Source organism: Nomascus leucogenys, chromosome X (assembly GCF_006542625.1).
Source record: "Nomascus leucogenys isolate Asia chromosome X, Asia_NLE_v1, whole genome shotgun sequence".
In the NCBI taxonomy this organism is placed as follows: domain Eukaryota; kingdom Metazoa; phylum Chordata; class Mammalia; order Primates; family Hylobatidae; genus Nomascus; species Nomascus leucogenys.
In genome coordinates, this window is record NC_044406.1 from 18,456,453 (window position 1) to 18,470,437 (window position 13,985).

Genomic DNA, 13,985 nt, shown 5'->3' on the forward strand with positions numbered 1-13,985 from the left:
ATCACAAACTGTAATGATATGAAAATGTGGGCTGAGCGTGGTGACTCACTCCTGTAATCCCAGCACTTTGGGAGGCCAAGGCAGGTGGATCACCTGAGATCAGGAGTTTGAGACCAGCCTGGCCAACATGGTGAAACCCCATCTCTACTAAAAATACAAAAATTAGCTGGATGTGGTGGCTCACACCTGTAATCCCAGCTACTTGGGAGGCTGAGGCTGGAGAATTGCTTGAACCTCGGGGGCAGAGGCCGCAGTGAGCTGAGATTGTGCCACTGCACTCCAGCCTGGGCAACAGAGCAAGACTCCATCTCTAAAAAAAAAAAGAAAAAAAAAAGAAAATGTGTAACAGCAGGCTTGACCTTCACACCCATCACAATTGCAAATAATGACTTTTAAAATTGTCTGCTGTCTCTCTTCACTGCTAGACTACGAGCTCCAGGAGGATGGGGATATTTTCTAGTCTTGTTCGCTGCTCCATCCCATCCCCAGCAAAATGCTTAGAATGGAGTAAATACTCATTTGTAGTTGCTTCATAAATAAGCAGTTATGAAATGGGTTGCCTTCTGGATGAGGGAAAAAAAAATCTCCTAGCAACTGTGCTCCCAGGTGGAAGGTGCACATATTCTGCTTGCATGAGCAATACAAAGATGGATGAAATGCCCTCAGCAGAAGATTCGCAAGGATTTTCAAAGTCAGCAACAATTCCTGGTGAGGGAAGCTGGTTGAGGAGATTGATTGGGAAACTTGCAAATAAAGCTAGAAGGTGTGTAGACTAGCAAGAGCCTCTAGGGGCTGGGTCTGTCTGATTTGTCTGGGCAGGCACTTTGGGCTGTGGCGAGCTAGGCCAAGTGCAGGCTCCAAAGCACACCTTGGGGTTGGAAGCCCAGCTCTGTACTTGCTGGTTGCATGTGACCTCGGACCAGTGGCTTAGCCTGAGTCTCGGGTCCCTCATGGTGAAAAGAGCATGGTAACAACCATGCCTCTCTCGGAATGTTGTCTGGAAGGTCAGGAGAGACAGCACATGAAAAGCCTTAGCACAATGCCCAGCTGGCTCAGGACGGGTTCTTTGGGAAACTCTCAGGCCAATTGGCATGCGGGGCATGTAGGCAGAGTGGCTGGGGTGGGGAGGCATGAAGGAAGCAGGAGGGAGAACTTAGACTGCAATGCAGTCTCTGCAGAGCCCTCAGGTGACCCCACAGGGAGCTCTGAAGCTGCCATGGCTAACTCAGATTTGTCCTACCTCCAGGCAAGGGGCTTTGTACACTGAACTGATCCAGTCATCAGATACAGGCTGCCCCAGGAGGAGGTTTAACCTCAGCGAGGCAACCTCCTTCAGCCAAGGGCAATTCCCAGACAGGAAGTCCACCGACAGGCTTCAGGGGCTGTACCTCCAGCATCTGGAAGGAGACACCTGGAAGGACGAACACCTCAGTCCCAAAAGGGAGGTCCATCTGGGTGGCCCACCATGATATCCACTCCACTAGCATTTAATATGAACCTTTGAAGCCATTAGTATGCTATTTCAGATTTCCCAAATCCTGCTGAGGATATAAGGACCCTCACTTGTCAAAGTATAACTTCCCAAAGGTTAAAAACATGATTCTGATGTTAATATACAGCGAGCGTATGTCAAAAAATATACCGAACTCTTTAAGGAGCAGGATGAGAAAGCAAGTCAAAGGCAGAGATGAGGACTATTATGCACACATGTATGTACGTAACATACACACACACGTGTATCTAGTAGGAAAAAAAGAATGCTGGAATAAGATGGCACAGCTAGAGACAACGTTTTTTAGTGTCCTACAGGAAAAAATAGACATAACCTCTAACTCCGGAGGCTGAGTCCTAACCCATAGCACATGGTGAGCTGCTCGAACTAACATCTTCCGAGACCCAGCTGGCCCAGAGGCTGCCTTGCGAAGACAACCCTCTATCAGGGCTTGGAAAGGGTACACACTTATCTTTTTGCCTTTCACATTCTGAATAAGTTCTTACCATTTTGAACCTTGTACCAGCTACCAGGGCTGTCACCCACAGAGTAGGCCCCTGAGAATCCTTTAGAAGGCCAGGTCCACTGAACAAATGGAATTTATTCTGTCCTCCCAGTGGGCCTAGGAAGATTCGGTTTGTCCTAGAACAACCTACAGGTCCCACAGTGATGACTGAATTCAATCCAACAAGCTTTACACAAGTCTACTGTGTGTGGCACAGCCCTGTCCTAGTTGTTAGTTCTGCGTGGATGACTTTCCTGTTGTTTCAAGATGACCCTACACATGCTATTAGGAAAATTTAACTAAAATATAAGTACAGCCAACAAATTGCTGCTAGCTCTAATTCTAAAAAGAAGTTGCTTTCCGCAAAGGTTCAATTGCTTGGAACTCTATTCCTTGCATTTCCTGAGACAAGGTGAGATGGGGAAAGCCTGCCTTCATCATTTCTTGGAAGTCCAGAAGGCTGGCAGCTTTAGACACTCTCCCGGCCCCAGTCCCTTGTTGTCAGTTGAATGGTTGCATTATTTAACTGCAGCATAGAAGCCTCGGCAGGAGGTTCTTGTTGATTTACTGCAGAGCATGGAGGGAGGGGAAGGGGGTGAATTCTCCAGGGGCAACACCTGCAGGTTTTTAGCTCCCTCTGCCTTTTGCAAGGGGACCCTCAGGCTCTGGGCAGTAGGTGACTTCTTTCCACAGTGCCATGAGTGCCCATTGCCATGGACCCTGGCTTGGACCTTAGAGGGGAAAAAAAGGGCACTGAAACACTCCCTCCCTGGTGGTTAACGTGGGGGATCTGTCCCAGAAACATAAGGGCAAGTAGAGTCACAGTGTAAGTCACCCCATGCCCAAATCCATGGTCATTGTTAAAGGCATGCCTCCAAAGGTTCAGAATTTTCAAAGTGTCTTAAATTATAGCTTCACCCAATTCATGTCCCTCATCAACCTAGGAGCCCATGCTGGGCATCTGAGAGGTGAGCCTGTGTTTGGCATTTGATCCCATCTTTACGAAGCGAATGTGGAACAACACAAAACAGCCCACACTCATTGTGACATAAACGTCCTAATTTGGCCTATTGAAGGGGTAAGATGGGGAAGTGACTGCTTCAAAGAAGAATGCTATCTTGGAACCCCATGCTCTTGCTTTCAGGTACAATGAGAACTTGAACTAATGGCTGATAAAACCAAGCTTTGCTGCTTTGAGTAGATGAATGGATGACAAACCCTTGAAAAAGCACTCAGGTAAAAATGTTCTAGAATTAGTAGTGATGGTTGCACAACTCTGTGACTAAAGACCACTGTATTCTATACTTAAGATAAATTTTAATAATGTCAATATATTTAATGATATATCTATATCTATCTATCTAATCTATATCTAATTTTGAGACGGAGTCTCATCCAGCCTGGAGTGCTGGAGTGCAGTGGCACAATCTCGACTCACTGAAACCTCCACCTCCCAGGTTCGAGCAATTCTCCTGTCTTAGCCTCCCGAGTAGCTGGGACTACAGGCGCCCGCCACCACGCCCAGCTAATTTTTGTATTTTTAGTAGAGATGGGCTTTCACCATATTGGTCAGGCTGGTCTTGAACTCCTGACCTCAGATGATCCACCCGCCTCGGCCTCCCAAAGTGCTGGGATTACAGGCGTGAGCCACCGCACCCGGCCTCAATATGTATTTTAAAGCACCTTCAGAACTAGGAGTTTCCATGAGGGTCCTGGCCCTTTGCTACTCCTTTTATAAGTGCTCGCTCTAGCAAGACTTTTTTTTTTGCCCTGCCTATCCCCTAGCAAAACAGTGTTGCTGCTCTGCGGGGCAGAAAAACCTGTCAACTTCCCCTGGGGGTACTAAAGCTGGGGTCCTGGAAGTCGGGTGCAGTGGTTCGTGCCTGTAACCCCAGCACTTTGGGAGGCCAAGGCGGGAGAATCGCCTGAGCTCAGGAGTTCGAGACTAGTCTGGGCAACATAGGGAGAATGTGTCTCTATTAAAAAATATGTATCTTTAAATATATATAAAAAATAAAGCTGGGGCCCTGGAGTCACAGCCAGCTGTGCCAAGTTCCAGCTGTGTGTGTCCTTGGGGAAGTTACCATCCCATACCTACCTCAAAGCGTGAATTTTTTTTTTTTTTTTTTTTTTTGAGACAGAGTCTCGCTCAGTCGCCCAGGCTGGAGTGCAGTGGTGCGATCTCGGCTCACTGCAAGCTCCGCCTCCCGGGTTCACGCCATTCTCCTGCCTCAGCCTCCCGAGTAGCTGGGACTACAGGTGCCCACCACTACGCCTGGCTAATTTTTTTGTATTTTTAGTAAAGACAGGGTTTCACCGTGTTAGCCAGGATGGTCTCGATCTCCTGACCTCGTGATCCGCCCGTCTTGGCCTCCCAAAGTGCTGGGATTACAGGCGTGAGCCACCGTGCCTGGCCAAAGCATGAAATTTTTGAAGCAACTCAGTACGTGCTGTCTGTCATGGCCCACTGCTGCAGAAGCCTAAAGCAAGGCAAGCAGAGGCCTGCTGCTCCCCAGTTCCTGAGAGCCTGACACATCCCAGGGGTGCCTGGCAGCTCAGGATCTTTACAGGATGCTCCCAAGCCTTGCATCTAAATTTCGTCCCTGACTTAAACATTGACCCATGAGTGGTACCCTCACCTTGGATCCCTTTGCTGTCTTTATCATTTCCTCACTGTGACTTCTGGGCCCCTGTCCCTACCACATCAGAGATTCTAAACTCAGTTGAGAGCCAAGCACAGTGGTTCACGCCTGTAATCCCAGCACTTTGGGAGGCCAAGGCGGGCAGATCACTTGAGGTCAGGGGTTCGAGACCAGCCTGGCCAACATGGTGAAACCGTCTCTAGTAAAAATACAAAAATTAGCCGGGCATGGTGGTGGGCGCCTATAATCCCAGCTACTTGGGAGGCTGAAGCAGGAGAATCGCTTGAACCTGAGAAGGAGGTTGCAGTGAGCCAAGAGCACGCCACTGCACCCCAGCCTCGGGGACAGAGTGAGACACTGTCTCAGAAAAAAAACCCAAAAAACAAAAAAACCTCAAAGTTGACACTCAGGATACCTACTACCTCTCCACAAGTACAATGGCCCATGCCCAGCCCCATCATGCATTCAATTCTTACCGATCTTGGGTATTTCTGATGTCTATAGCTATTCCAAATTCTATTTCTCTATCAGAATACCATTTCAGTTATGGAAGTTTTATCATGTATTTTACTATTTGTTGGGGGAAATTTTTCTTTAAAAATTCCTAGGTTTCTTAGCTTTGTGTTCAGCTTTTAAAATCAACTGTACAATTCTATTATTATTATTATTTTTTTTTTTTTTGAGATGGAGTCTCGCTCTGTCACCCCAGCTGGAGTGCATTGGTGCTATCTCGGTCCACTGCCAGCTCCGCCTCCCGGGTTCATGCCATTCTCCTGCCTCAGCCGCCTGAGTAGCTGGGACTACAGGCGCCCGCCACCACGCCCGGCTAATTTTTTGTATTTTTAGTAGAGACGGGTTTTCACCATGTTAGCCAGGATGGGCTCGATCTCCTGACCTCGTGATCCACCCGCCCCAGCCTCCCAAAGTGCAGGGATTACAGGCGTGAGCCACCGCACCCGGCCCCTACAATTCTATTTTTCAAGTTGCTGAAATGAAATCTCATTGACTGGAACCAATGTGAGTGCTGCCTATAGGATGAGCCTTCTTCATATGCAGAGGATTTCCCATTCAGGGGCATGGCGTGTCTTTCCATTCACTTCAATTCTAATATTCTTCTCATTTTAGCTAGTTTTTATTTCTATGAAATTTATGGTTTTTGTTGGAACCTATTTCCAGTTTATTGCTGATATGTAAGAAAAAGACTCGTCTGGCCAGGCATAGTGGTGCACACCTGTAATCTCAGCACTTCGGGAGGCCAAGGCGGGAGGATTGCTTGAGCCCAGTTGAAGACCAGCCTGGGCAACATAGTGAGACCTCGTCTCTACATAAAAATTTAAAAGAAATTAACTGGGCATGGTGGTGCACGCCTATATTCCTAGCTACTCAGGAGGCTGGTGCAGGAGAATCACTTGAGCCCAGGAGTTCAAGGCTGCAGTGAGCTATAATTGTGCCACTGTGCTCCAGCGTGGCCCTGTGCCCCTACGCCACCCCCCCAAAAAAAAAACTATTAATTTTTGATAGTTGGCCTCCTTGTGAAATCATTCTAAGAGTTTTTCATGGGTTTCCAGAAAAAAGACCATTTGTGAAGCTTCTCATTTCTGAGAGTTCTTGCTTCATTTTCTTATATAATTGTGCTTTTTAAAAAGAGACAGGGTCTTGCTCCATTGTCCAGGCTGGAGTGCAGTGGTGTGATCATAGCTCACTGCAACCTTGAGCTCCTGGGCTCAAGTGATCCTCCTGCCTTAGACTCTCAAGTAGCTGGGATTACAGGTGTGTGCCACCATGCCCAGCTAAGTTTTTAAAATTTATTTTGTAGAGAACAGAGGTCTTGCTTTGTTGCCCAGGCTGGTCTCGAACTCCTGGCCTCAAGTGATCCTCCTGCCTCGGCCTCCCAAAGTGCTGGTATTACAGGTGTGAGCCACTGCACTTGGCCCATAACTGTGCTTTCTGAACAATGCTGAGGAATGGGTATGGAGGTCACCCTGTGCTGTGCCCCAATGTAATGGGTATACCTCTCGAGATGAATTAGTTCTTTACATTTGCTTTCTAAATTAGCAAAAGCATCTAATAGGAAACCTGTACACACTAAGAAAAAATTTGCAATGTTCACAAACAAGAAACTGTTCTTAGGAATGACTGGCCACCGATGTAGGCCCCATGGCCAGAGCTCATGATGACATAAGCTATTTCTAATGCTCCTCCCAGAGGTCTGCATATGGAAATAGTGTCTGCTCCTGTGCCCTGACCAGAGGCTTTGTCAGCAGAACTGGGGAAGCAGCAATGACTGGGCCCTCAGCTTCAGAGATGGCAGCCCAGAAGTTACCATAGGGGTCTCTAATTCCAGTCCTGCCCACCTGGCTTCTGGTCTGGCCTGGTACTGTCTCCAGGCAGTGGAAAGCCTGTGAGTTAGATACAAAAAAAAAACTGGTCTGGGTTTCAACTTACCTGAAAATAAGGGTCAACATTCCCATTATAATTTTATTTAAATGCCAAATTGCTATGTGCAATGTTATCATAGATTATGGTAAGGTTAACTGTATCTTAGCTAGAAAGCCCTCGCACCAGTGGTATGAAAGTACAGGAACTTGGCTGGGTGTGGTGGCTCATGCCTATAAATTCCAGAACTTTGGGAAGCCGAGGCAGGAGGACTGATCACTTGAGCTTAGGAGACCAGCTTCAGCAACATGGTGAGACCTTGTCTCTCCAAAAAAAAAAAAAAAAAAAAAAAGGAAAGAACAACTTTTTACTATACTCAGAAGTCCATTGTGTTCCAGTGACAGTCATCACTTAATAAGCTTTATGCAGTTGACTCCACTTGGCACTGGCAACAAAGAAATTTTTAATGACTTTGACAGGGAAAGGACACCCACACAGGATTTTTTGGTTTTCTTCTACACAGGTTTTTTAAAGCCTGGTTTGGTTTCAGCACACTGAGCTTACAGAAAAAATAAAATGCTAGCAAGTCATCAGACTCTTCAATGAAAATGTATTTCACATTAAACACAATGTACATATCATGCAAAAGAGGCATCACCACGGTCACCATGGTGCTGTGAGGTACAACAAATCACAAGAAAACAGACATTTAGCAAAATAAGGTTCTAGGAAAGATGAGAGGCATTTTTTGAAAGCCAGACCATGCTATGGTTTCTGTGTGCCTGTCATAAAGGGACTTGGCCAGTATTTGCCGAGATGGACAGCACCGCATTATGTGGAGGCATGTACTTTATTGAGTAGAGACACATACACAGACATACAATTTCTGTAACTAATACATTCTTAAATGTAGCTGGCTGTAAAAGCACATGAACAAGCTTACTACTGAGACTTCTTTGTATCTCCTGGTTGCAAACCTCTCTCAGAATTATGAATCTTTCCAAACCCTTAATTATACAAGTCAAAACAAAAAGTTTCAAAGAAGAAAAGGTCATTTTAATTTGAAAGCCACATTTCGCCACAAGAAACAAAATTAAGAAAACACACCATTATATGGCATAAAATGTGTGGAGTATACATTCTAGTGTCATTTTTCCCCATTCAGATTTTTTCTTAATGTTAAAGTCCATTCAAGTGATATACTGGGTCCAATGTGGGCCTCCTATTGTTTCAGAATGCTATGGTTTTTGTTTGCGCCTGGTTTTATTAAAGCTGGGCAAACACGGGGGCAAACAAAGAAAACTCCCAAGATCCAATAGAAAAAAAAAATTAGCAAGAACATTGAAAACCAACCACCTGCACACGAGACATAGGATTCATTCAGCTGGAAAGCCACTCCATGGTCTGGAGTGACTACAGCGTGAAGATTTTAAGGTGTGACATGAAAGAGTCCTTGCTAGATTCAGTTGCCCATGTATACACGAATATGCATAAGAGAACAGAAATCATTACTGACTGTTTTGACTTCTTCCTCAACCAAACTTACTACTTTAACCCCAAAAGAATAATGTGGGGCAATGCATTTTTGCAGGTGGCAAAGCTTAACAAGAATTGTTTAAAGGCTTCTTGATACTGCCTTCCAACAGAGAAACTCTGGAGATGGGGAACCTCCTGAATTTCTTCTCTGTCTCAAAAAAGACAGGGAGATATACAGTGCAAGTTGAGTATATGTTTAACTAGAGTTTGGGTAAATGTCTAGAATATTTTACAGGAAAAGACATCTAAATGTTTATGTGATCCAACTTTGGGAATAAGAATGGTTATAAAGCGAATTGCCGAGCCAGTCACTCAGGTTATTCAGAGGGTCACTATGATAATAGAGAAGTTCAGGAAGTGCTTTATCAGTAGCTGAAGCTCATAAACAGAACTGTAAATGGAAACTTTGCTAAAGCCCAACAAGGTGAAAGTTTCAAGGTTTCTACCAAGAGTGGCCAGTGTTTGACATACTACCTAGGAATACAGTTACATTCCGAGCTAATAATTTGGGATCCAGCGGTAAGGGTGACAGAAGCTTCTTCAGGTGGCTAGTAGCTCGGATTTGACTATCAGCAGCTTTATGGGTTCTCCAAACACCTGTGTCAATTCAGAAACAAAACCAGATGAGATCAAAGGGAAAACCAAGTATTCTGCAGTTTGTAGCACTATTCTCTCACTGAAACGATCACAACACACTGTGGCACTTTCTACCTTCTTGGCAATTATATTTTCCTCCTGGGCTTATACAGTATTTCTCAACAGAAGTGATACAGTATTTTACACAGGACTATTCTTTTAGATGGGTCAAATTTTCCTTGTATGGAACTTTTCTAAAACCTGCAGATGTTTAATGTCTCAAGCTTTGTCTTTCAAATGCCCCCAGCCACTCTGGCAACAAAAACCATCAACATATGTCCAAACGTCTCCTGGTGGGGGTGGTACCACTTTTGGTAGAGAAGAATTTGAGAACTAGACCCAATCATAATTAAAAATATACAAGCAGTGTGAATAAAATAATTTGACATTTTTCTTTTTGGACGGGGTTTTGCATTTCTTTTAGAGATGTAAGAAATAAATTTGAGGACATATGAATACTCTAATAAATTTAGTGGATTCTCTGTTCCTTACTGTATAGTGAGGTAAGTGAACTGAAGGGAAACTAATTTTAAAGTATATTAAAAACACAAAAAACCTCTTAATAAATATTAAGCCACATAACTGTCAGGGAAATAGAATGCTCAGGTGATTTAGTGTTTTAAGTGTCCAAGAAGGCAGCTGCTTTTCCAAACCAGTGATAACAGTTTACTTTAAAAGTGACCCACCACACACCAAGAACCAAGAGAAATGGGCTCTCAAACTTGTATTATAGGCAAGAGCTGAGGTCAGGTAGAAACAAGTATACAAAAAACACAGCGACCTCAGCTCTGTAGCCTCTCCAACTTGTTTCCTCATTTGAAAAATAAAAACACTGGACTAAGTTATTTTGGCCAGTGAATTTGTTATGGGAGTGAAATATAAAAAATAAAGTGACTGAGAAAATGCCGAGAATATAAAAATACTTTTAAGAATCTAAAATGGCCGGGCGCGGTGGCTCACGCCTGTAATCCTAGCACTTTGGGAAGCCAAGGCAGGTGGATTGCCTGAGCTCAGGAGTTCGAGACCAGCTTGGGCAACACGGTGAAACCCCGTCTCTACTAATACAAAAAATTAGCCGGGCATGGCGGCGTGTACCTGTAGTCCCAGCTACTCGGGAGGCTGAGGCAGGAGAATGGCTTGAACCTGGGAGGTAGAAGTGGCTGTGAGTGGAGATCGTGTCACTGCACTCCAGCCTGGGCGACAGAGTGAGACTCCATCTCCAAAAAAAAAAAAAAAAATCTAAAATGGATGCAAGGCATGGTAGCTCATGGCTGTAATCCCAGTGCTTGGGAGGCCAAGGAGAGAGGATCACTTGAGGCCAGGGGTTCAAGACCAGCTGGGCAACATAGCAAGACGCAACCTCTACAAAAACTAAAAAAAATTAGCTGGGCCTGGTGGCATGTGCCTATGATCCAACTACTCAGGAGGCTGGGGCAAGGGGATCTCCTGAGCCCAGGAGTTTGAAGTTTCAGTGAGCTGTGATTGCGCCACTGCACACCAGCCTGGACAACAGAGTGAGAGCCCTTCTCTTGAAAGCAAAAACAGAATCTGAAGTGGGAGGAGCAATTGGAATTATTAAATTATTAAAGGATTTGGTGACAGACTCTAATTATGTTTTCCTCATTCAAAAACAAGCCCCAAACTGAAGTAAATCAAATGTGAGGTATATGTAACTAAGTATACCTTACTACAGAGTATATATAACTCACAGACATTCTTGCTCAAATGAGAATAGCTTCTGGATGCACTTTGGCAAAAATAAAAAAAGGCCAAAGGTGGGGAAAAAACCTTCAAGACACAAAAACTGCAGTTCTCTCTCCCTCAGGTATGATCCAAGAAGAGCTGTCTGCTTTGGAAGAATCCAGAATGGGTCAAGAGAATAGCAAATCATGTGGCCCTGTATATGAATGATTCTAGATAGAATGTGGGATGTCACTGAGCAAAACTAGAGGTGGGGAAATTCATCTTACTCATATCACCTTGCGACACTAATAGAGTATTCTTTCCTTGCCCCTAAAAAAGCTACTCAGGCTGGATTGGTAATCAAACCTTTAGCCAGTGTTCTCAGCCTTCCCATCTACACACCCTAAATAGCAGGGTTAGGACAAGGCGGCTCGGCGCTGAAGGCTCGCAGATGAATTACTTGAAATCTGTCTCAATTCTTGTGTGTGCTGTAGTATACCATAATATATTCATGTTTGCATTTTTCAAATAAAATTTGACCATCCAAGAGGCTGAGTGATGTACATCCTATCTTCACAAACCCCAGTTAAAGGGTTATGAAGTTAGAATATGATCAAAAGACTGTACCTTTTATTAAAGGGATGCTGTATTTGTCAACAGAAGGTGTTGAGAGGAGTTTCTTGGCCAGGACTGTTAAATCCTTCGATAAGGTTTTTGTTACAGTCGTCCAGGCTGAGATTTTCACTGGATCTCTTGGGGAATGTGGGGGGACCAGTGAAATCTAAGAGATCTTGAAGTGCTTGGGCATTGCCAGTTCCATTTTGGTCCAGAGACACTCCAGGAATCATTTCACTCACTGGTGAAAATTCCGGGATAGAGATAAGCTCTTCTTTTGAAACAGGACTAGAAGAGATGAACGAGAGAGAGAGAGGCAGAAAGAGACAGACAGACAACATGGCACAATATATTAATTCTATTTGCAATATTTTGTTATACTACTCTTCTAAAGAAGAAGGATTTAGAGTCAGAGTTTTTGTGTAACACATTGTAAAAAATACAAGTGGGCTCAAATCTGAGAAAGACAGATGGTGGACACAAGGCCCCATGTATGAGAACAGGGAAGCAGATTGAGCAGGGCTGTGATGGCCAAGCTCATATTGCCCAAAGGGTGAAAGGACAAAAACCCACAGGCACCAGCATTCTACTACAAAGAAGCAAGGCATTCTAGAACTTTCTAAATGGGACATTCAGAGAGAAAGCCAATGCCAAAAGTTCAAAGCAAGTTGAAGAGCCCTAATTAACAGTGGGGCTCCCAGTGCTGCCTTTCTAGTAGTGCCACCTTGGACGAATTACTTTTCCTTCCTGCAGCCTCAGTTTCTTCGCCAGTAAAATGGGAACAATTGTTTCTCTCTGCCAGGCCTCCTGTGAGTATGAATCTGATCGTGCTGAGAAGAGTTCACGTGGAAACGCCTGAAGTGCTCAGTTAAGGCTGGGGGGCCCATTATAAAAGGATCCCACCACAGCCCACGTAATCACTGGCAAAGCCAATCTCACTCTCTGCTTCCTCTCTAAAGTGAGGCTTCCAATCCACTCTGACTTATCCAGCTCCAGCCCAGCCAAGCCTGGTTTTCTTTCTCTCTCTCTCTTCCTCTCCCTAGAGATGGAAGGTGGAGTTTCATAATTGTGCCAGCTGTAAGGCCTAGCAAAGGAACAAATCCAGGCTCTGAAGAGTGGTGGGCTGAGGGCCTGTCACCAGGAATCTCTTAACAGCCAGAGTAAAGCTGCTGCCAGGTTCTTCTTTTTCTTCCTTGTGAGATTTTAGAGAAGAATCTAGAAAAACCAGAACTGCAGAAGCTCAGAGGAACTGTATCTGGTGGAAATTCATCCTCCAGAGCTCCCATGGGGTCAGCTGAGAAGGCATCCTCGCTTAGCGAATTCCCTCCTTTCCCTTTCTCCTGAAAAACTCCCAAGAGCTTTCCTCTAACGAATCACATGCGCTAGAAACTCTGTTCCAGGCTCTGCTTCTAGGGAACCTGACGTAAGACACTAGAATATTATACCACTGAGAGCTTTCCTGTAATGTCAATCAAACCTGCTTTAGGTGATGTGGTTGTATAAAAGACGAAGAAACCAACTAAAAGAAAGGGTAGTGTTTAGAGAAGTGATGAGGCTTAAATGCAAAAGAAATGAATATACCTCACATCCATAGACTGAACTTCTTCAGTTGAATCATCCAGACTATTTGATTTCCCATCAAGGGCATCCAGATGAATGAGTCCCCCAGCTGGCTTAAGCCCATTAGAGAAAATGTCTTGGGGATAAGTTTCTGGGGCAGCGTGATCCACACCATTAACTTCCTGGCAGGTGTTTAATCCATTGATTTCTGATCGAGAACACAAAGTCCCTTGTGTTAATCATAAAATGTCTAAATAAAGTAACAGAGAAACATAGATCAAGGCAATTAATTTAATGCTCTGCTTCACTGATACTGCAGCATCTTTTGTGGAAAGAGCCACAAATAACCCCATATAATCACCTTCACACAGTTCTATCAGTGTCTGTGCAGAACCTCTGGAGAAGAGCAGAGTCAGGTCCTAATAGTAATAAAACCAAGACACACTTCTATCAGTGTCTGTGCAGAACCTCTGGAGAAGAGCAGAGTCAGGTCCTAATAGTAATAAAACCTGACCAGCAGTGAAGCTCCCTGGAAAGCACTGTGAGCCAGCAGCCAGACTGCCTCCTATGCTGGGATCATGGGAGTAACCAAGGAACCCAGTGGGTTCCCAAGTGGAGCTGAGAGTCCCTGTGCTGGAGACACATTCCCAGGGGAGGCAAACTGCACAGGCCCCTGCCAGCAGTCACCCTCTTGGGATCCATGGGTCTGTTTACCCTGCACCAAGTCTTACGAGCTTTTGCCACTAAAAGGAAGAACCCAAGAACCAGATGTCACACTCACCCATTTTGTTGGGGACAACTGGTTTTGTCTTCTTTTCCACACACACAGCAGGCTGGACCCCCACTTTGGGGTCTTCTTTCTGAAAACAAATGGAAGGTGAATGAAATGAGGGAAGACTGAAATCACACAGAAAAAAAGTGCTTTTTAAAAGCATCCGAT

At 44.8% G+C, this 13,985-nt stretch overlaps 1 protein-coding gene across 4 annotated transcripts in view; it reads right to left on the bottom strand.

Moving 5' to 3' along the window:
• Positions 1 to 7,458: 7,458 nt before the first annotated feature.
• MAP7D2 (MAP7 domain containing 2) overlaps positions 7,459 to 13,985 on the bottom strand; it is a 113,505-nt gene continuing 106,978 nt past the window's right edge. For 3 of the 4 annotated variants that reach the window (XM_030806400.1, XM_030806399.1, XM_030806402.1), the window contains exons 14-17: positions 13,827 to 13,905; positions 13,067 to 13,253; positions 11,498 to 11,773; positions 7,459 to 9,148 (exon numbers count right to left, since the gene is read on the bottom strand). In XM_030806400.1, coding sequence (XP_030662260.1) covers positions 11,524 to 11,773; positions 13,067 to 13,253; positions 13,827 to 13,905 — 516 coding nt within the window. In that variant the 3' untranslated portion in view covers positions 7,459 to 9,148; positions 11,498 to 11,523. The remainder of the gene's footprint in view (positions 9,149 to 11,497; positions 11,774 to 13,066; positions 13,254 to 13,826; positions 13,906 to 13,985) is intronic. The other variant, XM_030806401.1, reaches the window with a different exon arrangement.